Source organism: Falco naumanni, chromosome 17 (genome assembly GCF_017639655.2).
Source record: "Falco naumanni isolate bFalNau1 chromosome 17, bFalNau1.pat, whole genome shotgun sequence".
In the NCBI taxonomy this organism is placed as follows: domain Eukaryota; kingdom Metazoa; phylum Chordata; class Aves; order Falconiformes; family Falconidae; genus Falco; species Falco naumanni.
In genome coordinates, this window is record NC_054070.1 from 3,536,791 (window position 1) to 3,560,351 (window position 23,561).

Here is a 23,561-nt window from a genome sequence, read left to right on the forward strand (position 1 = left end):
TACGGGCTTGCCCCAGGGACACATGCCACAGGGCCAAGAGCCCCTCTGCGATGTCACAGAGGTGATGGATGCATGGGGACACACGAGCACACATCCCCCTGACCCACAGCTGTGTGTTGCATTTAAACCCAAACCACAGCTCCCGGCGTGCCGGCGCCAGGACCCCGCACGGGGCTGGGGGCCACGTGCTGGAGCAGCGATGCAGCCCCCACCGCCGAAGTCTCAACCCAGGGTACCAGGGACAGGGAGGGATGGAGCAGCGCTCGGCGTCGCTTCGGGAGAGCCCAGAGCTGGGCTCGAAAACGGGAGCAGCTCCACATCCATCACGGCAAATCCCCCAAGACCCTGCTGCATGCCAGGACAGCCAGTGCCAGCCCGGCCGTGCTGGGGAAGGTGCTGGTCCCCGAGAAAGGTGCTGGTCCCTGAGGCCAGCGCAGGGCACCGAGGTGGCCGCAGCTGCCTGCCGGGAGGAGCCTGGCGCTGGGTACCCACATCACCACCACAGAAAGAAAGAGCAGTGAGAAGAGGGGTGTTTGGTTGTGTTGTTCTCGTTATTATTAATTTTTTTTTTTTTTTTGGCATTATTACCATCTGTTCACCTGAACTACGGACCTTCTGTCTCTAGAAATCTTTTGGTATCTTCCCATCTGGACGCACACGCACACAAAAGGATAACAAAAAGAGACGATGAAAGCGGGAGCGCCGGTGGCAGCAGGCTCGGCACACCGGCCACAGCCAGGTTTGCCCACCACCGGCTTTCACCGGGGGCCACGGCCAGGTTTGCCCACCACTGGTTTTCACCGGGGGCGGCTTTGCTGCCAGCGGCATGGCTGGGAGGCAGCTCAGCGCCGGGCTCTGCCCATGCCAGCCCCTCCGGAGGAGGCTCGGCGGTGGCGGGTGCTGCATCCCTGCGCCACTGCCCATCCTCGGAGTCCCTGCCCCGGCTTGGCAGGAGGAACTGGGTGCGCAAGGGGACGGGAGACGTTCCCCAATGGCAAGGTCGGGCCACTGGCCGTCCCTGCACGGGCTGGGAGAGGTGTCACCTGCTGCAGCCGGTGTCGAGAAGGAAGCAGGGAGCCGTGTCCTCGCTGCCCGGCGCTGGTGGCTGGCTGGGGATGGTCATCACCGCTGGGTGCCACCAGCCCCCCCACCAGTGGGGACAGGGGCCAACCCAGGGCGGCTGCTCTGCTCGCCGGGCAGTTTAGCAACCTGCCAGAGGTGACAAGGCAAAGGGGACACGGTCCCACCGACGTGCTGGTCCTCATCCTTCCCCGGCCACGAGCCAATGCTGCAAGCCCGACATCCAGACCACGGCAGGGGACTCGCCCCCGTTTCTGCCGTTTCTTCCCCCAAGGCCGGGTGGAGGCAGCACGTGGGCAGGGTCCACGGTCCCTCCTAGTGCAAAACCCACTGGGAGACGGAGAGATGACAGCGGGTTCCTGCCACGGCCTTCCCTCCCCAGGGTGGTCACTGGTGGAGGCTTGAGCATCACCGGGCAGAACACCGGAGGGGAAAAGGGGACGGAGGTGCCTTCCCTGTGCCCACCGTGCCCGGGGAAGGAAAAAGGGACCATTTCGGACAGAAACAACCTACCATCCTCGTTCACCAGTCACTAATCAAGGGAGGAGGGGAGAAAAAGTCCAGCTCTTGGGTTTTTGCTTCTCGTGTCATGGGATGTCCCCTGCGGCAGGGGTCGGTCAGTCACCGGGTCTGCAGCATGGGGCGGTGGGGAGCGTGAGGGACGAGCCATCAGCGACAGGTTGTTGCACCAAGGAAACCCTTTTGCTTTGTGGAAGTGCCTTTAAAAAACAGGTTAACGCCGAAGGTCACCTTGGGGAGGTGGGAGCCGTCGCTTGGTCTCCAGTCGGGAGGGTGGAAAGGGTTTGCCCCTCGGTGGGGAGGAGGAAGGGGTCCTTAGGACAAGTCTTCCACCGGCAGCTCCTCCTCCAGGTCCCTGTCGTCAGGAATCGTCACATTCTGGTTGGTGGTGGCCATCAGCGAGACAGGTCTGCTGTCATCTTCTGCCTCAGCTGGTTCCTCCTTCACGTGCACTGGATGGCTGCGAGGAGGGAAGCCTTCAGCCTCGGGGAGCTGGTCCCACTCGCCACAACCCCACGAAACTCCTGGTCCAACCCCTGCTCCTCATGCTGAGGGGGGAAGGAGCCATGGGAGGCAACAAGCAGCTCTGGGTGCCCACGTGCCACCGTCCCTTAGCTCCAAAGCCTCCGCAGCCCAGTGACCCCCACCAGCCCCGTCCCTCACCCCCTCACCCTCGGCCGGGCTGACCTGTACTGCTGCGGGGACAGGCGCGGGCTGTTGCTGCCGTTGCTGTTGACCTGCTCCACGGTGCTGCTCACATCGTCGTGGCCCACGTGCAGCATGCCGCTGGCGGAGCTGGTGTTGATCATGGTGGGGCTGTTCAGCAGCGGGAAGCTGCTCTCCGCCAGCGCTGCCTGCAACAGAAAGCGGCAGCGGCTTGAGGCGTGGAGGATGTGAGACCGTGACGGAAAACAGGACTACGGAGGGGTGATGGTTCAGTGCTCCCCGCATCCCTGCCGGGGACGAGACTGGGTCCTTACCTGGTAACTTGCATTAAGTGCTCCGTAACCGAGTCCTGAAATCATGTTTTTGACTAAAGTCGGACTCCTGCAGAAAAAGCAGAACAATGCCCGGCTGAGCGCTCCCGGCGCGGCGACCAGGGCGCTGGCAGCAGGGGCAGGTGGGAGCGCGGGTGCTGGGCTGACCCCCATGGGAAAGAAGGACCCACCCTGTCATCTTTGGTGGCCTTCGCTTTTGGTACTCGTGCTCATCGACGGTCCAGACGGCTCCCTTGACGTTCTCCACGCGCACAAAGCACTTGTGCAGGCTCAGGTTGTGGCGGACGGCATTCTGCAGGCAGAGCGGGCAGGAGAGCTCAGTGGCACGGCCCCTCACCCCGCCGCCCGGAGCCCTCCTCTTCCTCGCCATTCTCCTCCTCGCCCAGCCCCTGCAGGTCCCCACATCGCCTGGCTGTCCTGGCCACGCTCCGAGTGTCTACAGCCAAACGCTCTGCAAAGCCACCCACGGGTGCTGCGAACACCCGCTCGCCCCGTCGGCACCGGGAGGGTTTAGGAGTTGAGCCCCGGAGCTGCACGTCGGACACGACTCCGTTTCACGGACCTTGGCCAGGTGCCGAGGAAGATGGGGACAGCGTGGGACAAGGAACAAGTCACACCAGCAAGAACCCAGGAGCTGAGCCACCCTCTCCACTGCAGCTCACTCAGGGAAGCTCGGCAAAGCCAGCTAATCTTTTTCGCTCTTTTTCTTTCCCCCCACCCTCCCTTTTTGGTCCTTTCCCTCCCTTTCTTCTTTACATCGACCATCTTTACATTTCTAAATGTAAAATAAAGAGACACACACGTAGGCAGACAGCACAGCCCCGAGAGATACCAGCTCCCTTTTCCCCTTCCAACTCCCTGCCATTTGCTACTGCCCCTATTTCATTACCAATTTTAATTTGCCTCTAATTAAATCCTGTGTATTTTTCCGACTCACTTGCTAATCCATGAGGGAGGCAGGAGGCTGGAGTGGAATCTCTCCGAGCTATAATTACAAAGGGCCTAATCACGCCGGGGCTCTGCCTTTGAATAAATTTCCTTGCATTAAGGTTCTCAGATTCTCTGCCTTGCAAATGAGAATGACCCCAATTTCAGGAAGTTGGCCTCGGAGGTTTTTTTTTTTTCTTTTTTTTTTTTTTTATTTCGAGTCCTGATTCGTGATGAGAGACTAATTCGTTACGCTAAAACATTAACAGCAATTTAAAAGGTCGAACGGGGGCTGTATAAACAAAGAAGCTGGCCAACACAACAAGGCAAAAGGAGACACAAGGACTGAACCCCCCCACCCTGGAAAGTGTGAAGAGTTCCCAGAAACTCATCGAATTGCACCGTTGCCTCCTTCTTTTTAATTTAAGGACAAAAATAAACAAAGCTGGGCTCCTTCCCTGGTTATCCATCCATCCATCCATCCATCCATCCATCCATCCATCCATCCATCCATCCATCCATCCATCATCTGTCCATCCATTCATCCATCCTCTGGTCACTGCCCTGTGCCCACTGCTCACCGGCCACCCCAGTGTGCCCAGTGCTGCCGCAATGGCCCCAGTGGGAGCCGGGTGGCGGTGGTCCTGGGGACAGAGATTTGGGCAGTCAAGTGCTGTTTGATGTGATTTTTTGGAGGGAACCCCTGAGTCACACTAGGAACCAGCCCAGCTCCTCGTGCGATGCTGGGTGCGGTGCAGAGCCAGGTCCCTGGGTCCCAGCTCGGTGCCGTCGCCGCTCGCACCCAAGGGGATACGCTCCATTTGAGACATGCCCTGCCCCAGGGGCCTCAGCACCTCTCATCCTCAAACCCCGTGCTGGCATCACCCAGAGAGGAGGGTCGGGCTGAACTCAGCACCACGCGGACACCCTGGAGAGCTGGTAATCCAAGGGGGACCCCAGACATCACTGTGCTCCTGGACCAGCATGGGAGCAGGATGAGCCGCGGCTCTGTCCTTGCACCGTCTCTGCGAATACCCTGCACCCTGCCCGCAACCAGGGGTCTGAGGTCTGGCCGGGGCTGGGTCCTGCTGCTGCCCTTGAGCCCCTTCCCCTGGCGAGCAAACACAGGACTTCCTCCCCTCGCTGGGGCCGGATCCTGCCTGCGCTCCCCTTCCTCCTTCCTGTGCACGCAGGGGACTCCTCGTCCAAACAAAGCCCTGATTAAAGGCAAGAAGCGTGGCAAAGCCGAAACCTTTCCTGCACGTGGAGGCGCAGCCGCAGCCCAGCAGTGCCCATGTCCCCCCTCTCCCTCCGGTGACACCCCCCTGCGTCGAGGCACTGGCGGGTATGTGTTTGCAAAAGCCAAAATGGAAATAAAATAAATCCTGGCACTGGACAGGATGCGATTCAGCATCACCAGAGCCTGGGATGCCCTGTTGCCTGTGCTGGGCGTCAGGCAGGGTGCTGGCCCCAGGACATGGAGGAGGTGCCAGGCGAGACCCCCGCCACGGGAATCCTCCCACCTCGTGTCGGGATGGGTCCCCTGCCTCATCCTAACGTGGCTGTTGTATTTCAGCCGAGTATTTGTTCAGTGCCAGACTTGGCTGCTCTGTTTGCTTCTCATCTTTGTCTTTTCTAATGATGTTTGCTTTACACCCCTGGCCCTGCCCCCCGTGCCGTGCCGTGCTGGGGGTCCCCCTGTGGGCCCCCACATCACGCCGGGGCTCTGCCCCGCTGTGGGGATGGGGTACCCGCCTTGGCCCCCAGCACCCGTGCCCCATCCCACGGGGAAGCTGCAGCAGCAGATGAGGGAGAAGCTGCAGCAGCAACGGTGGCTTTCTGAAGGGTGGAAATACATTATTTTTTCCTGTGTATCCCGCTCCTTCAAAAGAAGCCTGGCCTTGGACACTGGAATTTGGGAAGGGAATCATCCCCCCCTGGTAGCTCTTTTTAATCCCCTGCCATCCCTTCTGGTGGTGGAATGGGAAAAAATAAAGAGCAGCAAGAAGGGAACCATGCCCTTGTCCAAGACATCAGCTCTGCCCTTGGATAACACGGGGTGCGAGGAAGCTGCAAAGCAAAAAACCCAAAATATTTACTCCTTTCAGCCAGTAAAAAGGCAAGAAAAAGGCATTTTCACCTGCTGCTGTCTCATTCCACAGATGGGAAAACTGTAAAAAACGGGTAAAGTGCTGCCCTGGGGACAGCCCCTGCTCTGCCCTGACCGGCGAGACACCGTCCTGGGAGCAGGGACGGCCACCGCGGGCTCTGCCCCAGCGCTCCCCATCACTGCCCACACTGTCCCCGCAGCCGGGGGTGTCCCCAGGTCGCGACAGCAGCGGCAGCGACCAGCGATGGATGCTCCCCACGATGCTCCCCGGCTTGCAGTGCTGCGCGCGTGCCGTGAGGGGGACTCCAGCCTGACGCAGGGACACGGCCAGGACCAGAAATGGCCCAGGCACCTGGGACCCCTCCAGCCCCGCTCCTTCCCACTGCCACCCTCCCTGCTGGGGTGTGGGGATGCTCAGGGTGGGCTGTGCCCAAGCCAGGGGCCACCCATAGCGCTTTGGAGCCCAAACACCCGTTAGTTCGCTGTTGGAATCTGCAGCAGCAACACACGGGGGCCCTGGGCTCCAGGAGAACCGATTCCTCCTTTAACCCTTTCAAAATGCACCGTCTCGCTTGCGCCTCGTTTATTCTAATTTTTTTTAAGTGTAACTTTCCCTCTGCCCCTTTATTTCTTGCTGCCCTAAGCAGGAGGATGCTGCGTCTCAGTAAACGCACGCAGCAGGAAACAAGAAATAAATCTTCCCCCGTCAGGGCAGTAACTGCTCCTTCTCACAACCACCCCATTCCTCCACAACACGTTTTCTCAGTTCTCCAGTTCTAAATAACCAAGGGGGGAGCAGCCCCAGCACCTGCGCGCTGCCCCAGAACTGATGCCCATCAGCCTAGTCCTGACAAACGGCTGCTCAGCACCAAAAACTGCGAGGACCTGCCCGTACAGCAACAAGCACCGAGCAGGGGAGCACCACGGGTGCTTCTGCGTGCCAGCGGTCCCCCCAGCCATCCCCACTCTCCCTCCATCCCCATGGACCATCCCCACTCTCCCTCCATCCCCATGGACCATCCCCACTCTCCCTCCATCCCCATGGACCATCCCCACTCTCCCTCCATCCCCATGGACCATCACCACTCTCCCTCCATACCCATGGACCATCACCACTCTCCCTCCATCCCCATGGACCATCACCACTCTCCCTCCATACCCATGGACCATCACCACTCTCCCTCCATACCCATGGACCAGCATCTGCACCCCACTGCGCCTCGCTGCCCTGCGTTACCGTTACCCTGATCTGCTGTTTCGAGGGTCTCTCGCTTTTATCTGCCCTTCTCTCACAGTGGGCAGCTCTGCTTCAGCCCCAGCTCCGCAAAAAGCCCCAGCTTTCTACAGTGCAGCCCTCTGCTGTATCCTGCTGCATGGATGATGTGCTCCCAGAGACCAGGGATATGTTTTGGGGGGAGAAATGTGAGATTTGTCCACAAAATCACTTTCCTTCATCACCTCAGAGCTGTGCAATAAACCAGTCCTTTACCACAGGTGCCCATTTAAGCTGGAGCATCCCCCGTGGCAGGTAGCTCTGGGTGGGATGGGATGAGCCTTTGCGGGGAGAAATGTGGGATTTATCCACAAAATCAGTTTTCCTGCACCATCTCAGAGCTGTGCCATAAACTGGTCCTTTACCACAGGTGCCCATTTAAGCTGGAGCATCCCCCATGGCAGGCAGCTCTGGCTGGGACAGGGCGAGCCCTGGGTGGGATTGGGTGAGCCCTGGGTGGGATGGGGTGAGCCCCCCGGCGCTGAGCAGAGCTGCTCTCACCTTCCAGGTGGCCGTGTTCCTTCGGAAGTAGGCGAACATCCGCGTGAACCAGTTATAGATTTCGTTCAACGTTAGCTGCCTGTCGGGGGTCTCCAGGATGGCCTGGGAAACCAGAGAGGGGACAAGAGCATCACTCGTGATGCCCTGGTGGGGCTTGACACCCATCCCGTAGGGAGGCACCGGGGGGAGACATGGGGGTTCAGCGCGTGCAGGGGCTCCCCCAGGACTGAGATAAATGGGGGAGAGCGGGGCTTTGCCCAAGGTGCCCCACAGGCAGGTCTCGGGGTGCAGAGCTGAAGCCCACAGCGCGGGGAGCCACTCACCTGCCGAATGAGCGAGGCGTACGTGAAGGGCGGCCGGACATCTGCGTTTTTGTAAAACTCGTGATTCTGTGCAAGTTCTGGAGAGGGGATAAGAAATTTGGGGGTGGGGGGGTGAAGGGATCAGCTTGGGGACCTGGGAACCGCGTGCTGGAGGGTGCTGAGCCCCATCCCAATGCTCACCTGAAGATATTGGGGTGCAGAACTTCTCCGAGTTTCTCCTGCGGATGGGCCCCACGTTGTGTAAAGTGGAAGAGCTGATGACGGAGGGGCCCTGCCGCAGGGGGGTGATGGGCGCCGTGGCGGAGGTGGGGGGATGAGGTAAGCCGTCGGGGAACGTGTCGGAAGTGCTCTTGGAGAGGGTGGCACTGGAGACCAGGTTCAGCTGCACGGACAGGCGGGAGGGAGGACGGGTGGTTGGGCACCGGCACGGGGAAGGATGGGTGGGGAGAGCCCCCCGGCACACCGGCAGCTCGGCACAGAAAAGCAGGCAGCAAAGGCATGCAACCACGGGATGGGGATGCAACCATGGGATGGGGATGCAACCACGGGATGGGGATGCAACCACGGGATGGGATGCAGCTGCAGAAGAGGTTGCAGCCACGGGATGGGGATGCAACCACGGGATGGGATGCAGCTGCAGGAGAGGTTGCAACCACGGGATGGGGATGCAACCACGGGATGGGATGCGTCTGCAGGAGAGGTTGCAACCACAGGATGGGGATGCAACCACGGGATGGGATGCAGCTGCAGGAGAGGTTGCAACCACAGGATGGGGATGCAACCACAGGATGGGATACGACTGCAGGAGAGGTTGCAACCACGGGATGGGGATGCAACCACGGGATGGGATGCGTCTGCAGGAGAGGTTGCAGCCACGGGATGGGGATGCAACCACGGGATGGGATGCAGCTGCAGAAGAGGTTGCAGCCACGGGATGGGGATGCAACCACGGGATGGGATGCAGCTGCAGGAGAGGTTGCAACCACGGGATGGGATGCGTCTGCAGGAGAGGTTGCAACCACAGGATGGGGATGCAACCATGGGATGGGATGCAGCTGCAGGAGAGGTTGCAACCACAGGATGGGGATGCAACCACAGGATGGGATGCAGCTGCAGGAGAGGTTGCAACCACGGGATGGGGATGCAACCACGGGATGGGATGCGTCTGCAGGAGAGGTTGCAGCCACGGGATGGGGATGCAACCACGGGATGGGATGCAGCTGCAGGAGAGGTTGCAACCATGGGATGGGATGCGACTGCAGGAGAGGTTGCAACCACGGGATGGGATGCGACTGCAGGAGAGGTTGCAACCACAGGATGGGGATGCAACCACGGGATGGGATGCGACTGCAGGAGAGGTTGCAGCCACGGGATGGGATGGGATTGGGATACAACCATTACATGTCCAAACTGGCAGAACAGCACAACATTCTGACGCAGGTTGCATTTCACTCCTGCTTGATGCCTTGCACCAGCACAAGGGACCAGACTACGTGTGCCGGAGCACGGTCAAGGCATGGCCACCCCAAGAAGCCCGTCCAGCTGGGCCATGCAGGGCTGTGGTGACCGTGCACAGGACAGGGAGGGGATGGCAGCCAGCGACTGCGGGGATGTACAAGGGCAGGAGGGGGACGCACGCTTACAGGTTGGCTGAAAGGCTTTGGCTCTGAAGGTCTCATGTGAAGATGGGCCATCATTGCTTGGAGACGCTCACTTTCCTTTGCCAGCTGCAGGAGGCAAGAAGCAGAAGGGAGATGGTCAGGCCGTGCCAGCAGCCACTGCAGAGGTGCCCCCAGCCCTGGCTCTGGGCAGGCAGCATCCTCCAGCATCCCCACAGGAGCCACCTCCTGCCTGACGCTGAGCCCTCCCAAGAGCACCAGTGGGGCCACGGCTCTGTGGCAGGCTGTGGCATGCATTGTGGGGGGCACAGGGGCTACTGCTGCTCCAGCTCCATGTGTGCAGTCAGGTGGAAAATGTAGGATGAAATGGAGTCGTTTCCCGTGCCTTCTGGCTGCCATCCAACAGCACGGCCCCGTCCCAGCCACCCACCGCAGCCTCACCCTCCTGCCCAGGTGCTCTTGTCCCTGTCCCCTTCGCCCTCCTCCAGCCTCTGCTGCCTCCCGCTCACCAGCAGCTCCCTGTCCGTCCACCCATCCCTCCGTCCGTCCATCCACCCATCCCTCCGTCCGTCCATCCACCCATCCCTGCGTCCGTCCATCCACCCATCCCTGCGTCCGTCCATCCACCCATCCCTCCGTCCGTCCATCCACCCATCCCTCCGTCCGTCCATCCATCCACCCGGACGTACAACATCGCTTTAATTGCGCGCTCTCGCCTGTTTACTCCCCCGAGTGCGGAGAAGGGTGAAATATTCACTGTGGCACCAGGAGAGATTTTGAGCCCGGCGGAGGCGATGGGATCTGACACCCTCTCTCTCCCCGTCACCTCCCCTTTCCACCGTGACCCCTCAAGCTCAGGGCTCGGCCACATCCCCACGTGCTGCCAGCTCCCTGCCAGCCAAGCCCCCTCCCCAGGCAGGCTCTGGAGCCGGGAGTCAGGCGAGGAAGGAGTTAAAGGCAGGAGCCAGAGTAGAGTTTGCTGCAAGTTTGGAGCAGCTCAGATGCTTTCGTGCTGTCGTGGTGCTCATTAGAGCTGACAGGTCTCCCCTCGTGATGCAGGCGCTCTCCGCTGGCACAGCGGGAGCTCCGCGCTGAAAACTTTATAATTGGTAGCTCCGGTGGCAGGTTCTCCTCTCTGCACATGCAGCTTTCTGCTCGCCCTTCAGCTTTTTTTTCTTCCCCTTCCTTTCCCTCCCCTCTTCAAGCCCCAGTAATTGCTTTCAACCTCTCCCTTTAGCTGGGGCTGGGGAGCAGGATGCGCTCGCACGCCTTCGCCCAGGCGGCTTCGCAGCCTCCCCACCCGGGAAGGTTTTGCTGCATCCCCCCCCCCCGCCTCCACCACTCACCCCCCCGCCTCCACAGCCCCCATTATCGTAACTCTGGGCAGAGGCTCCCAAGGCTGCTGTCCCCCCCCGGGGCTGGTGGCCCCCGTGGTGACACCCACTGCCCCACATGGCGATGGGCACAAACCGCCTTGAGCTGCTGCCAGCCCCCGCCACACACCCGGGCACTGTCATGCCGTGGGGGGCTCGGTGAGCAACCCTCCGACAGAGACCACTGCCCTGTCTCAATTTCCTCCTCAACCACTTTTAAGTCCCAAGATGACAACCCTCGGCTTCCTCCCATTCCTCCCCCACCCCCACCCCTTTTCGATTAACCGAATTACGCACGACACATCGGGGAGTCGGAGACGCTGGGAAAGGCACTATTTAAAGAACTGGCTTTCCAAAAATAGCACCCCGAAGTTGGGCTCCAAAGACCGTGTTCAGCCACCAAAATAAGTGGCCTGATTTCCCAGGCACCCAGCAGCCCCGTGGCTCTCACTGCAGTGGCACGGCTGGGCACAAGGGCAGGGGCACAGCTCGTGTCTAGGGGCACGTACCCCCCCAGGCAGCATGTGTCTTCCAGGTCTGTGGCATCCCCTTGTACCCACAGTGACACTTTGGGCAGAAGGGATGACTTATCCCTTCTAAGTGTGCAGGGATGCTGTTGTCAGAAGGGGAATCAGTTGGAGGGTCCCCCAGGCCTTGATCTCCATCAGGATGTGGCCCAGGGCCAGCACCCCTATTTGGGAAGGATGCTTAAAATGAGCCCCGGGGGTGGCTGGTTATCTCACTACCGTCCCCAACCTTGCTAACCCCCTTTTGCAGAGAGCAGCCAAGACACGGCGTGCAGAGTTGGAAAGGAAACAGCTTTTTAAACCTGCGTTCTTGGGGGCTGGGGTGGTACCCACCTGTATTTCCAGCTGCTGTACCACTTGCATCTGAACCCGACACTGGGCCGTGCTTCGGTCATCAAGTGCATGTTCTGTATTGAGGTGTCTGGGGAGGAGAACACGGGCGTTTACGCCTGGACGTGCCCAAAATGTGGCCCCTCCACCTGGGCCACACCTGGGATCAGCCCTGACCTGCAAACCGTCTGTACCGCAGCAACGCCCAAGGATGCCCGTGAGGCGCTGCCTGTGCCTGGCTCTGGTGTCCCCCGTGCCGGGGATGCTCTGGCACTGCTGCCCACAGCGCGACGAGCAGAAGGGAGACTGAGGCACGAAGGCACCAAGCAAACTGGGCTGGAGGGTGGCTGTAGACAACCAGCCCTGCCCGTGGCAGCGCTGGGGCAGCCCTGCAGTGCTTATGGCCACCCACGGGTTGATGGAAAGTCCTGGAGAAGGCTGCTGGCAGCAGGTGCCCAGGAGGACCTGAGGAGCAGGTTTCCAGGACAAAGGTGGCATTATGGAGGTTTACTTACACCCTCTAAGGAAACCCCTGAAGGCAAAAGGTGACGTTTCCAGGGTGCTCCTCATTCTACCGCTTTCATGCCTGATGTTTATACGGCTACTTTATGTTTATAAAGCACGAGGCCGTTTGGTCCTTCCTGCCCCCCCTCCCTCATGGGGAAGGGAAGGGCTCCTGGCAGAGGCAAGCAGTCGATGATGGGGACGCCACTTGCCACAGAGCCAGGGACATCACCTTCTGGGGGTCCCTGCCCCCAGACCCAGCAAAGCAGCAGCTTGGGGACACATCCAGCACCAGAGATGTCACATAGCCAGGCCACTTTCTTGCTGGGGTGGGTGCAAACCCAGGGGTTCCTCACTGGAGGAGTGGGACAGGTTGGAGGGGGAGGTGCTGGGCAGCAGGGCAAACTGTACCAGGGCCACCCCAGGAACACCCCAAAAGGTGGCATCTGACACTGGGAAACACACAGGTGTCCCAGGGTTGTGGGCCAATGCTCTCCAGGACCGAGGCTGGGATATTTCTGCTGGGACATCCCAGGAGAAGGTGCCCCAGGACTATCTACCCTCAGTCCAGAGGCAGAAGACAGCAGGAGTCTCACCCGGCTCTTTGCGAGACTTCCAGCCCCAACTTGCAAAAACAAGTTAGGTAACTGGGACCGGCTGCCAAGCCTGTACGTGAGCAAACCCCACCGGTGTCCCAACCCCACTCCACAGGGCTGCAGCTGGACCGAGCCATCCGCTCCTCTCCCCACGCAGCACACCGAGGGCACAGCTGTTTCCCCAGGGAAAAAGCTATCGAGAGCCAAAGCTGTGCTGGCCGGGAACAGATACGCCTCCCCCCTGACCCTCACAGGTTTTTTATAAACCGCTGCTCAAAGGATCTGCTGCCCCTTTCCACCCCCACTGCTGAGGCTTTCCGAGCTACTCCATGGAGGTGATGCTCAGAGGAGGCTTGAAGCTGGTGCCCGGACTCCAAGCAAGGTCCCTGCCGCAGGTGGGCTCAGCCCTTGGGAGCTGGAGGTCTTCGTTCCATCCATCCCTCACCCCGACATATGCTCATGTTGGCGGAGAGGGGACAGAAACACCTCACTAGTGCTGCGGGCGAGGCTGCCCCTCGGGGAGCTTGCTCCTGCAAGCACCAGGTCTGCCTGGGGGGGCAGGCAGGTGGGACGGGGGAGTGCAAGGACCCTAGAGCCCCGGCTGGCACAGCAAGGCTCTCTTGGCACCGCAGCCTAGCCCTGGCCAACCCCAGCTCCAGCTTCCAAAGTGGAGCTTGCTCATCTGCCCCGTGCCGTGTACACATGCCCCAGAGGTGGGAGGAGATGCCTCATCATTCACCACCCGCTCCATCGCCACCGGGCAGGGCTCCCCCAGCATCCCCAGGCTGCCTTCGCACCTCCTCATCCTCCTTTGCAAGGCCTCCGCCCGGCTCCTTCCCTACCAACAAGGAGGCTGGTGTGGTCCAAGGGATGCTCCCAGTGGAGCCGGCCCTGGGTGCGTGGCAGCGGACAGGACAGGTCTGTAAAACCCCCAGATCTCCCCGACGGAGAGCAAAGCACGCGTCGGTGCGTCTCGGCCACCGCGCTGAGCAGACAGCCGGAGAGGCGGCGGGGGGGGGGGGGGGTGGGGGGGTGGGGGAGGTTGGAAGGAGCAAGCAAGCCCGTCAGTTCCTTCTGATGTCTTTGCTAAAAATCCCGGCTACAAAGAGATCTAATTGCAAATGAACTAATTAAGTAAACCTCTGACGAAGCGTGAAAACAATTTGTTTGACCCTGACGCTAGCAGAGGGCTCTTCGACAGCGGAGTTAATCAGTCAGCGCCGGAGCCCACAAGCAGTGTCAGCGGGTGCCGCGCTGCCATCTGCTCCCTCCCCTCCCCTCACCCCCCAGGAGGGGAGCTGCAGACCCCTCGCCTGCTGCCTGGGCCTGCCCAGTTCTCCTCCAGCAGCAAACCCTGCTGGGTTTTTGCCTTTTGCACGGGGCCCCCCTATCTCTGGGCAGACAGATTTTGGGGGGTCCGGACCTATTTCTGGGGTCTCCCCCTCCAGCAGCACCATGCTGTTCCACCCTGAGCGCCTGGGCTCTCCCCTCCTCCAGGAAAACCTCCCCCCAAAGTCACTTACTTGACAAACTGTCCCAGGTCCTCACAGAGGGTTTCGCAGCCGGGCCACTTGCACTCTCCGTGGCCGTACAGTGGGTGGGAGCCGGGGGTCTCTTCGTGGGAAGAGCTGCAGAAGAGGGAAAGGGACCATCAGACGGGGCAGCTGTGATGCTCCAGCGTTCCCGTGCATGGGACCAGCCCTCGGGGACCCACGGGACACCCCGCAGCGGTGGCTCCCAGTCCTCCATGGGCACAGCAAAACAGGAGTAGGATTGTTTTGGGGGCGGGCAGAAACCCCCCGACCCTCCCAACCCTGCCGCCAGCCCTGCGGGTGATGGATCCCAGCCCCTTCCACCTCTCCAGGGGTAAAACCCAAACGCCAGGGCTGTACCTGTCCCTTCTCGGCGTGTGCATGGTGCTCTGTCCATTGGGCAGAGGGTGATGGGAAATGGGAGGCGAGACCTTGGCGGCCGAAAACGAGGTAGAGTTGGAGGTGTTGGTGGTGAGGTCGAGACCTTCTTGCTTAATGCTGTCCTCGACAGGCTGGGTGGCCGTGACCTCCTTCCAGAGCTGCTGGAGGTCCGAGGGGCACACAGCTACGGCGCAGGGAGAAAGCACCCGCTGTCAGCGGGGAGGAGCAGCACCCACTGGCACCCGTGCACCGGGCTGGCTCGGGACCCCTCGGATTCCCCCCTCTACCGGCACAGCTTGGCTCCCCAAAGCTCGGGCAGCCCAGCATGGACCGTGCACCACCAAATAAATCATCGCCTGAAGCTGGGCAGAGCCCCCTGTGCCGGCAGCTGTGACGGGAGGCTGCACAGCACCCTCGGGAAGCCCAAAACGAGGTGCCCGCAGCACCCACGGAGCCCTGCAGAGCTGTGACCAGAGGAAAGGAGACCCCGGCCCCCCACACCCTGGCACCCCTCGGCAAGAGGAAGCTGGGGACCCAATCCTGCACCCAGCCCTGCTCAAACACTCCCAAAGCTGCTCCGGCCATGAATACAACCAGATCCCAAACTTTAAATGGGTACATTAGGAAAAGCAACGCCCCAGCCCCCTCCCCAGCCCTCCGTCACTCGGAGCAGGGAGAAGCTGCAGCCACGGGGACTCCCCCCAACGCTCTGCCTGGGCGGGGGTCCTTACCTTGGGGCAGGGTCTGCAGGGGCACGGTGCCCTGCCCCGGTGGGAGGCTCACCAGCCCCTGGCGCTGCAGGTTTAACAGGTGCTGCTGCTGGAGCTGCTGCATCTGCAGGAGCTGCTGCTGGAAGGCCAGCTGCTTGTTCCCTAACGGCTGCCAGGAGACAAAAGGGAGAAATCAAAGCGTGTTATTTCCAGCCTTGCAGCAGAAGCCTCGCAGGGGCCCGGCGGCGGCCGTGAGGGATGCCCGCAGCCGTGGTACCGCGGCCCTGTGTGCCTCCATCCTGCTGCTGGGCGCTGAGCCTGCTCAGCTGGTGGCTGAGCCGGACGGAGGCTTTGATCTGTCGGAAGAGGAGGAGAAGAAAAGGAAAGGGGAAGGGAAAAATAAAGCACCGAGAAGAGAGGGAGTGAGCAGAGCTGGGGTCTTGCTCAGAGCAGAGACCCGGCTCTGCCTGCGAGGTGGGCGAACCCGCAAACGCAAGCTGTGGGGTCCCACAGGGGAAGGCTCAGCCGCAGGGTGAGCTCCCACAGGCACCCAGCATCACCCAAAGGGGGCTCCCAGCACCCAAAAGGCACCCTGGCTGCACAGGACCCTCCTTGAAGCAGGGAAATGGTCCCTATTTGCCAAAAATGACCATTACAAGCCCCTTCTTGACACAGGGGGCAGAAAACAACTGTCCGCAGGGGAGCTGGTGCCCTGTGCCAGGATGGGTGCCCCCACCGTGGCCAGGAGCACCCCCCAGGTAGGCAACTCTCCCACCCACCCCCAGGAGCCGGCTGTGCTCTGACCAACCCAGCCAAACCAACCCAGCCAAGCCCTAAACTAGTTAGGCAGGACGGGTCCCTGGGGAGGCACCAAGAAATCCATGAGAATTAACTGAAGGGGAGAGAATTCAATTAGGGATGGGGACAGGCAGCTGCTAATCCGAGCCGGCCACGAAAGGGGAGCTGCCCTGGGCCTGCCCGGCCTCATTAGCGGGGCAGGCGTCTCCGTAACCCCTTGAACCCCTCGAACCCCTCTGTGCAGACATTGTTTGCAGGTTGCACGGAGCCGGGCTGCAGGCAGCCTGAGCCGGCTGTGCCGCGCCACCCAGCCCCAGCAGCAGCCCAGCCCCTCCACGGCAGCTCCGTCATCCTCGGCGAGAGAAGCATCGGGACCCCTCTCGGCACAGCAAGCCCCCTCCTCGGCGGAGCACGGCCAAGGCGCTTTGCAACCCCAAAAAGAAGTATTCCCACAGCCATGTTCTTACTGATGAGCGCAAGAGCTTTGCAAAAGGAAATATCCCTTTATCTTCTGGCTGGGTCTGAGCATCGTGGGGACTCAGGCTCCTGCTGCGCTGGGGACTTCAGGGACCTGGCACAGCCGCACCTCCCTTGCTCGATGATCCCCGAGGCTGCATCCCGCTCTCTGCTCAGCAGGGAACAGCAGATGCTCTCCACGGCAAACCCAGTTCGGAACCAGCGCACGCTGCTGTACCCGAAAGCACCCCTGGGATACAGGTGGTCCCCTAGAGATGCTTGGCCCCGGCTTTGTGAAATGAAGGGCGAGGATAGGGCTCCAGGCATGGTCCTGCAAATCCTCCACAGTCTGCAATGTCAGGCACGACTGTGAGTCCCGTCTAGGTCACTGAAAGAGTTTAAGTCTGGTTTCTCAGCCTCAGAGGGATGTGCAGACTCTTCCCTGTCCTGTCCACCTCTTGGCCATGGCAGGATTGACCCCCAGCGTCAGGTCCAGACCCTCTCTGGCTTTGCCTCAGTCCTGCACCTCTGATGCTTGAAGAGAACAGCACAAATCGAAGCGATTTCTGCTCAGTGAAGAGAAATCTGTGCTTGCCCTGGCTCCTGAGCAAGGTGCTGAGCCAGGAGGGACCTGGCCATGGACCATGAGCCAGGCCATGGACCGCAGGATCATGATGGAGGAAAAAAACCCCAAGGACAAGGCTGCGCACCCGGGGGCCTTAACAGAGGCAGCATCGTCCCTGTCCCCTCCCTGTCCCCTGCGAGGGGAAGCTCTGCCACCACGTGGGATGGACTTGTGTGCCCTCGCCTGCGTTAGAACAGCAGCTGGGACGGGTTGGGATGGGACTGGGATGGGATTGGGATGGGATGGGCGGCTTCTCCTCCTCTTCCTGTCTCTGCTGCTGCCCTCCCCAGGGACCCCAGGGCAAGCCCTGGCTCCGCATGAACACAGCCTCATTCATGCCACTTCCAGGCTGCAGGGCAGGAGGAAACTGGAGTGAATGAAGTCACGAGGACATGAGGATCCCTGGGGCACGAGGATCCCCGGGGCACGTCGCCTGCACCTCGTAGCCCAGCTGGGCTCTCCTGACCTGGCCTCACCGGCGCTGCGGCCGGTGGAGTCAGACCCCCCCCTGCCCCACGGGACTGGGCAGCCCTGACCCATGCACGGCTCTGGCAGGGACGATGCTGTCCACATTGAACCCGCACCTTCCCGTGCTTCGAATCCACATCTGCATCCTTCCAGCTTCACCAGACCACCAACGTAAGGACCAGCCCTGGGAATACAAGTCCTGGTGCCTGGCGGATGCACAAATGCCTGTGCTGAGCCAGAACAAGGATCACTTCTCCCTGGGGAAGCCAACCTGCCAGTCCCCAGGGAGCAACTGCTGCACTGCGGAGCCAACAAACTGCACGGGCTCAAACCCACCCAGCGTGATGGGTGAGGATGCGCACCCACGTGCACACCCACCCACCAGCACCCATCAGCCCGGGGTCTTGCAGTCAAGTCTGCCCTGGAGAAGGCAGGGCGGCCAGAGCCTGACTTTCAGCCCCAACCTTACAGAAAACCTCTTCCCTGCCATCGCTCCGTGCGTTTCGCTCGGCTCCTCTCCCCTCACCAAGCCCCAACCTGGCAAACGCTGGCTGAGCCCCTCCCGGAGGGGACCCCCCAGCACTCCTCGGAGAAGCTTGCTCTGTGTTAGGGTCAGATCCTGCCCCCCCCCTCCAGTCCTGCCTCCCATCCCAGCGCAGGGGCTCGGGGTCCAGAGCTGCGCCTGTGCTCGGCGTACATTAGACGCAGATGACTGGATGCAGCTACTGGGGTAAGAGCCGCCGTCACTTTGATTTATGAGCACATCAGGAGGAGTTTCGGCGTGACACGCGGGACTGACAGGAGCAGTTCATTAAGCTGACACCGAGGTTAGGCAGCAGGCAACCCCCCCCCCGCGCCAGCCCCCTCCTCTGCCCCAACAGACTCGGGAGAGGGACAACCCACGTCCCCCCCCAGCAGCTTTAGGGGGACAGGGAGATCCACTGGCCTCGCCCCCAGGGGATACTGGGGTCTCTGCACCCGGACGCTGCTTGCAGGAGGGGGGCTTGGAGAGGCAAAGCAGCCAGGGAAAGAGTGGGATGGCAGCCACTGGCTTCGCTGCCTCTTGCCACGAGGGCGAGGGGCTGCCCAGAGCCGTCCCAGCCCTGCGCCGCAGGTCCTTGCTCCCCCCGTGCCCAGGCTGCTGCCGGGGGCCGGCGGTTCGCCCTTACACCCTAGCACAGGAAAAGGCTCCAGGAAGGGCTGGGAGCTGCTGCAGCTCAGCCCCATCCCGGCAAGACGCGTGGATGCACGGATCGGCCGTCTTCCTCAGCCCCTTCCTCGCACCCCCCGCCGCCACGCAGCTCCTTGCAGACCACGGACACAAAGCATCCCCCCCGCATCCTCTGGGACAGGATGCTGCCGACAGGCGCTTCCGACACGTTTCCATCCTCCGCGCTCCCTCTGTTCCTGTTCTCCCCTTCCCCGCACCCGCCAGGGGACCTCCAGCCACGCCGCTCCTCCTGGGGAGATCTGAGACGCTCCTCCATGGGATGCTGCTACCTGCTCCCGGCACCTTCCTCGGCGCGGTGGCGGTGGTGGTGGCGGCACAAAGCCTTTCCCACCTGCTGATCCTCCTCCGCGCTCGCAGACGAGCCGCTGACTTAACAATTACACCGAGGCGAGTCCTTGAAATCAAGCAGAGGGAAAGCAGAAGGCGCTCGGTTTACAAACCTTGCAGCGGGGCCGTAATTAAATACCGCTGTGGATTTCCATGAAGGAGCCGACGTTGGCCAAGAGCGGCTCTGCAGCGGCATCCCAGACACGCCAGCTATTCCCTGCGCCGTCGGGGGAAGCAACGGCACCGCCGCTGCCGGCAGGCACACGCCGCTGCCGAACGCATGCTTTATTAATAGCAGCTGCCCAAATTCACGGAATGAAGCTGACCCCACAAAGCCCGGCTAGGGGTTTGGGGAGTGGAAACACTACGATATCCATTCGTGGGGAACCCCTGGCTGGTTTTCCCAGCCATGGGGTGGTGATGCTGCCAGGAGCTGGACACACACCCCTATAGCAGCATCTAATGCCTCTTCCCCCCTGCCAGCCACTCAAGACTTTCTTAGCTGATAAATTTCTCGTCTCCTCTGTACCATTTAATTAAAAGTTAACATGCGCTTTTTGAAACCAGGAGCCCACTAAGCAAGCCCTTTGTTAGAGCTTAATTATATCCCCGTTCGTTGCTGCAATATAACATCACCACGGCCAAGAGGAAAGCCCTTGAGGAAGCTCAGATTTATGCCTCCCCCGTTCCTGGAGCACCAGCAGCTACTCCAGCTCCTGCAGATGGCTCTGATAAAGCCTGACCCCACGCACGCCGCGTAAATACGCCGACAGCCCGCAATGAAAGCCTGGGTCAAAGTCTATTGAAAGCTTGAGTGGGTGCTGGTGTGACCCCGAGCATTCCTGTTCCCCCAGCACCGGCACGTCCTTTGCCATCAAGCCCCCACCCCAATACGTAGCCCGGGCTTATATGCTTTCTTCCCCAAAAGCAAGCTGAATTTTTTAAGTGCTGAGAACCGGTGAGTGCAAATCAACGTGCTGGATTCCACGAGCGGGGATTGCAATGAATGGCCCCAGCACCCATTTCCCTGCTTGCTACTGATGCTCAGCCGGGGACAGGGACCCAATGGCTCAGCTCCATGTCCGTCTGGTGCTGGGAGCCCAAGGAAGGATGCCCGAGGGAGAGGGCAGTGATGCCAGGCATACAACAGCACATGCAACGCAAAATACCCCCCAATGGTACCAAGTGCACCGATCTAGGAAGAGAAAAGGGCAAAAACACGTAAGAAAAAGGAAGGGAGCAGTGCTATCTGCCCACTGCCCGTCAGGGTCAACCCCCAGCATCCGTGCAACCGGCACATCCCCAAACCCGAGCATTGCTGATAAAGCTACGACGCCTCGGAGTGCATGACTCCGAAAAAGGGCAGCAGAACCTGTTGTGTAAAGGGAGTTACACAAGACTGACGCAATCACACCAGCATAAACAATTCTCCCTCAGCCAACCACCTCCCCAGCAAAGGGCCCATCACTGCCAACCTGGTCACGGGGGTGCTGACAGCATCCCCTACCTGAGCATCTCTCACTGGAAAAGCCCTTTGCCAGCATCACGGCTATTTCATGCAGTGCTTAGGTTTTGTGGAACCACCTTTCCTGGCAGGAAAAGCCTTGGTTTGGGCTCCCACCTGACCAGCCCTGCCTGCCTACTGGCCAGGGTGCTGCCATGCCAGCTCAACCAGGACTGGGCTGCCCGAGCCGTGCTGAGAGCCTGGCAGGGTCAGCGCATCAGGCAAGGGCTGAGCCCAGCCTCACCTGCCCCCCTCCCACCAGGAGGATTTGGGGACCCCTTGCTCTGTGCTGGGGGGGCAGTGACCCACCCCTCCTGCTGAGGGTCCAGCGGCTTCGCCAGAGCTGCCAGCCCGCACCCACTGACTTCACCGCTCCTCACACCCACCCCGGAGTTTCTAGATACACGGACAAGGATGCGGTGCCAAGAACGATGTAGCTGGGTGCATGCGCCAGATCGCGGCTAGGGAGGAGGAGGAGGAACTCCCAGCACCCGGACCGGCCACCCTGGCACCCCCCAGGAGCAGGACACCCCGTGTCCATCCCTGCCAGCTCCTAGCCGGCTGCCCTGGGTGCTGGGATCCACACACACCTTGTTTTGTGCTGGTCCCCCTTTTATTTGCTGCCAGATCTGATGGCCCAGAACCCATCTGCATGAGCTCACCTCTTTGGGTTGCTGCTTTCCGGCTTGCTGCTGTGTCAATAGCTGCAGGTGAAGCTGCTCCTGTTGCTTCTTGTAGTATTCCTGCAACTGGGAGGGAGGGAGGGACGGGAGGGGAGAGAGCAGCCTAGATTAGCAGCAGAAACACCTCGTTTGCATCTCCCTGCCTGGCGCTACCCCGTGCCCAGCGCTGGGCTTTGCCACAGCCATGCCAGCTCCTGGCACCGCGCCGTCAGGGCAGGCTCTTGGCTGCGGGTGAAGAGGAAAAGCACCCGCCGAAGGAGTCATGGCTGCAGAAGAAACCTTGAGCACACGCTCCTAAGGGCTCTGGATCTTCACAGCAAGCGAAAGCCCCAAACACCCCCGATGCCAAACCTGCTGCTCGTCTTAATGCCAGCCGGCTGCCCTGGCTTTCTGCCACCGGCTGGTCCAGGTCCGCCTTGCCCGGCCCCGGGGAGGAGAGCCACAACCCCCCCCCCCCCCCCCCCCCCCCAGCTCACTAAATTCTCTCTATCCTGGGGATTTTGTGGCTGTGCTGAGGGGGGATTTTGTTTGATGTGAAGATCTGGAACGCCAGGAGATGGGTGAACCCCTTTAAAGAAGCGAGCCCAGGCGCTCTGGCACATAATGCGACGTTTCAGCGGTGCAGAAACCCCACTTTCAGTACGGTGGGACCCCAAAACACCCCTGGGAAGTATTGTGAGAGCCGGTGGGCTCCCAGTTGGGAAGGGGCAAGGATCAGCCACAGCTCCTGGTCTGACCGGTGCAACCGTGTGAGCACCAGGGGCTCAGACCTGCATCCCCCCATCACGAGCACCATGGACAAGTGCAGGCAACCCAGCTTCTCACCGGAGGAGCCCTTTGGTGGGCCAGTAAAAGACAGAAAAACACCCCCAGCACCACCATGAGCCACTGGAGAGGGTCCCTGCCTGCAGGAGCCAGCCCCACGACCTGCTGGAGTTGATGCCAGCTCTCGCCCCGGCCCCTAAAATAAACTGTCGGTGATGGATTTGCTGCGCAGGAGGGGAGCAGAGGCACGGGGAGGTCAGCGAGACCCAGCAGCCCCCTCCCACCCAGCCCGTACCCCCGCACAGGGGCAACGGCAGCGGCTCAGGAATGCCCCTTTGGATGCCGGGAAGCCTTTATCAGCTCGGGGCTGACAGCGCTGACAGCAGCAACTTTGCTTTTTCTGTCGGCAAACAGGTTTGGAAAGCCTGGGTGTTTACCCGCAAGCCAGTCAAAGCCAGGTCTCTGCAGCATGGTCGAGCGCGGCTGCAGGAACATTGGGTCAGGGGTGAGAGGTGTGATGTTTGGTTTTCTTCTGGTGGAGAATGCGAGCTATTCCGGCCTGGGTTGTTTAATTTGCAGTCAAACGTGTTTCTTTATCCGGCTCCAAAGAGGCTTGTGGAAGGACCCACCCAGGGTAGTGTTTACCCTTTGTTCTTTCCCTGGGGCCAATCTTGAATCCTTATCAGCCTGTTTGGAGTAAACAGGTACGGAGGCAGGAGGAAGGGCGTGGAGGATGCTTGTGGCATTTCTCCTTCTCTCCCTCCCGCAGGCAGGAGATGTTTACCCAAGCAGACCTGTTTTGTTTTGGAGTTGAGGTTTGTTTTTTTCTCTTCTCCTCCTTTTTCTTCCCTTCCCATTCATTTTACATTTGACAGAGCGCTCCGGAAAAGCCGAGTGGGGCCGTGAGAAACAAACCCATGCACTCAGGTCTGGAGCCGGACCCAGGCTCCCGCCCCAAAGCCCTGGCCATGGGGGTTCCATGTGGGGTCGGTGGAGCCAGGATCATCCACCCTGTCCCCAGCTGTCCCCAAGAGCTGGGCAGCCCCAAGCCTGCACTGTTAGCACCTGCGGCTCTTTTCGTCCCTTGGTGCTGGACACACTGGGAATCCCCGAGGAAATATGTGGGGAACGCAGGAGCCCCGGGAGGAAAGGACCAATTTGTCTGCCCTCAGTAAGCTCCAGCATCCACGGACACCTGTGAGAAATGGCTCGGCCAGATCCAGCCCACGCACAGCCAGCCCAGCACCGGCGTTACCTGTTGCAGCATTATCGCCTGCTGCTGCTGCAGGAGGGCCTGGAGCTGGGGCGGCGAGAGGATCTGCTGCATTTGCTGTGGGGTGATCATCTGCGGGGACATCATGGCCACGGACACGGGGACCTGCGGAGAGCGAGGACACGTCA

General features: G+C 60.7%; 1 protein-coding gene across 3 annotated transcripts in view; it reads right to left on the reverse strand.

The window, feature by feature from the left end:
- Positions 1-528: 528 nt before the first annotated feature.
- The window catches only part of FOXP4 (forkhead box P4), a 63,457-nt gene continuing 40,424 nt past the window's right edge, over positions 529-23,561 (reverse strand). For all 3 annotated transcript variants that reach the window (XM_040616751.1, XM_040616749.1, XM_040616750.1), the window contains 14 exons: positions 23,416-23,538; positions 21,375-21,461; positions 15,325-15,472; positions 14,573-14,777; positions 14,204-14,308; positions 11,584-11,671; positions 9,375-9,458; positions 7,912-8,113; positions 7,732-7,808; positions 7,409-7,510; positions 2,768-2,889; positions 2,580-2,646; positions 2,287-2,453; positions 529-2,059 (listed from right to left, as the gene is read on the reverse strand). In XM_040616751.1, coding sequence (XP_040472685.1) covers positions 1,915-2,059; positions 2,287-2,453; positions 2,580-2,646; positions 2,768-2,889; positions 7,409-7,510; positions 7,732-7,808; positions 7,912-8,113; positions 9,375-9,458; positions 11,584-11,671; positions 14,204-14,308; positions 14,573-14,777; positions 15,325-15,472; positions 21,375-21,461; positions 23,416-23,538 — 1,722 coding nt within the window. In that variant the 3' untranslated portion in view covers positions 529-1,914. The remainder of the gene's footprint in view (positions 2,060-2,286; positions 2,454-2,579; positions 2,647-2,767; positions 2,890-7,408; positions 7,511-7,731; positions 7,809-7,911; positions 8,114-9,374; positions 9,459-11,583; positions 11,672-14,203; positions 14,309-14,572; positions 14,778-15,324; positions 15,473-21,374; positions 21,462-23,415; positions 23,539-23,561) is intronic.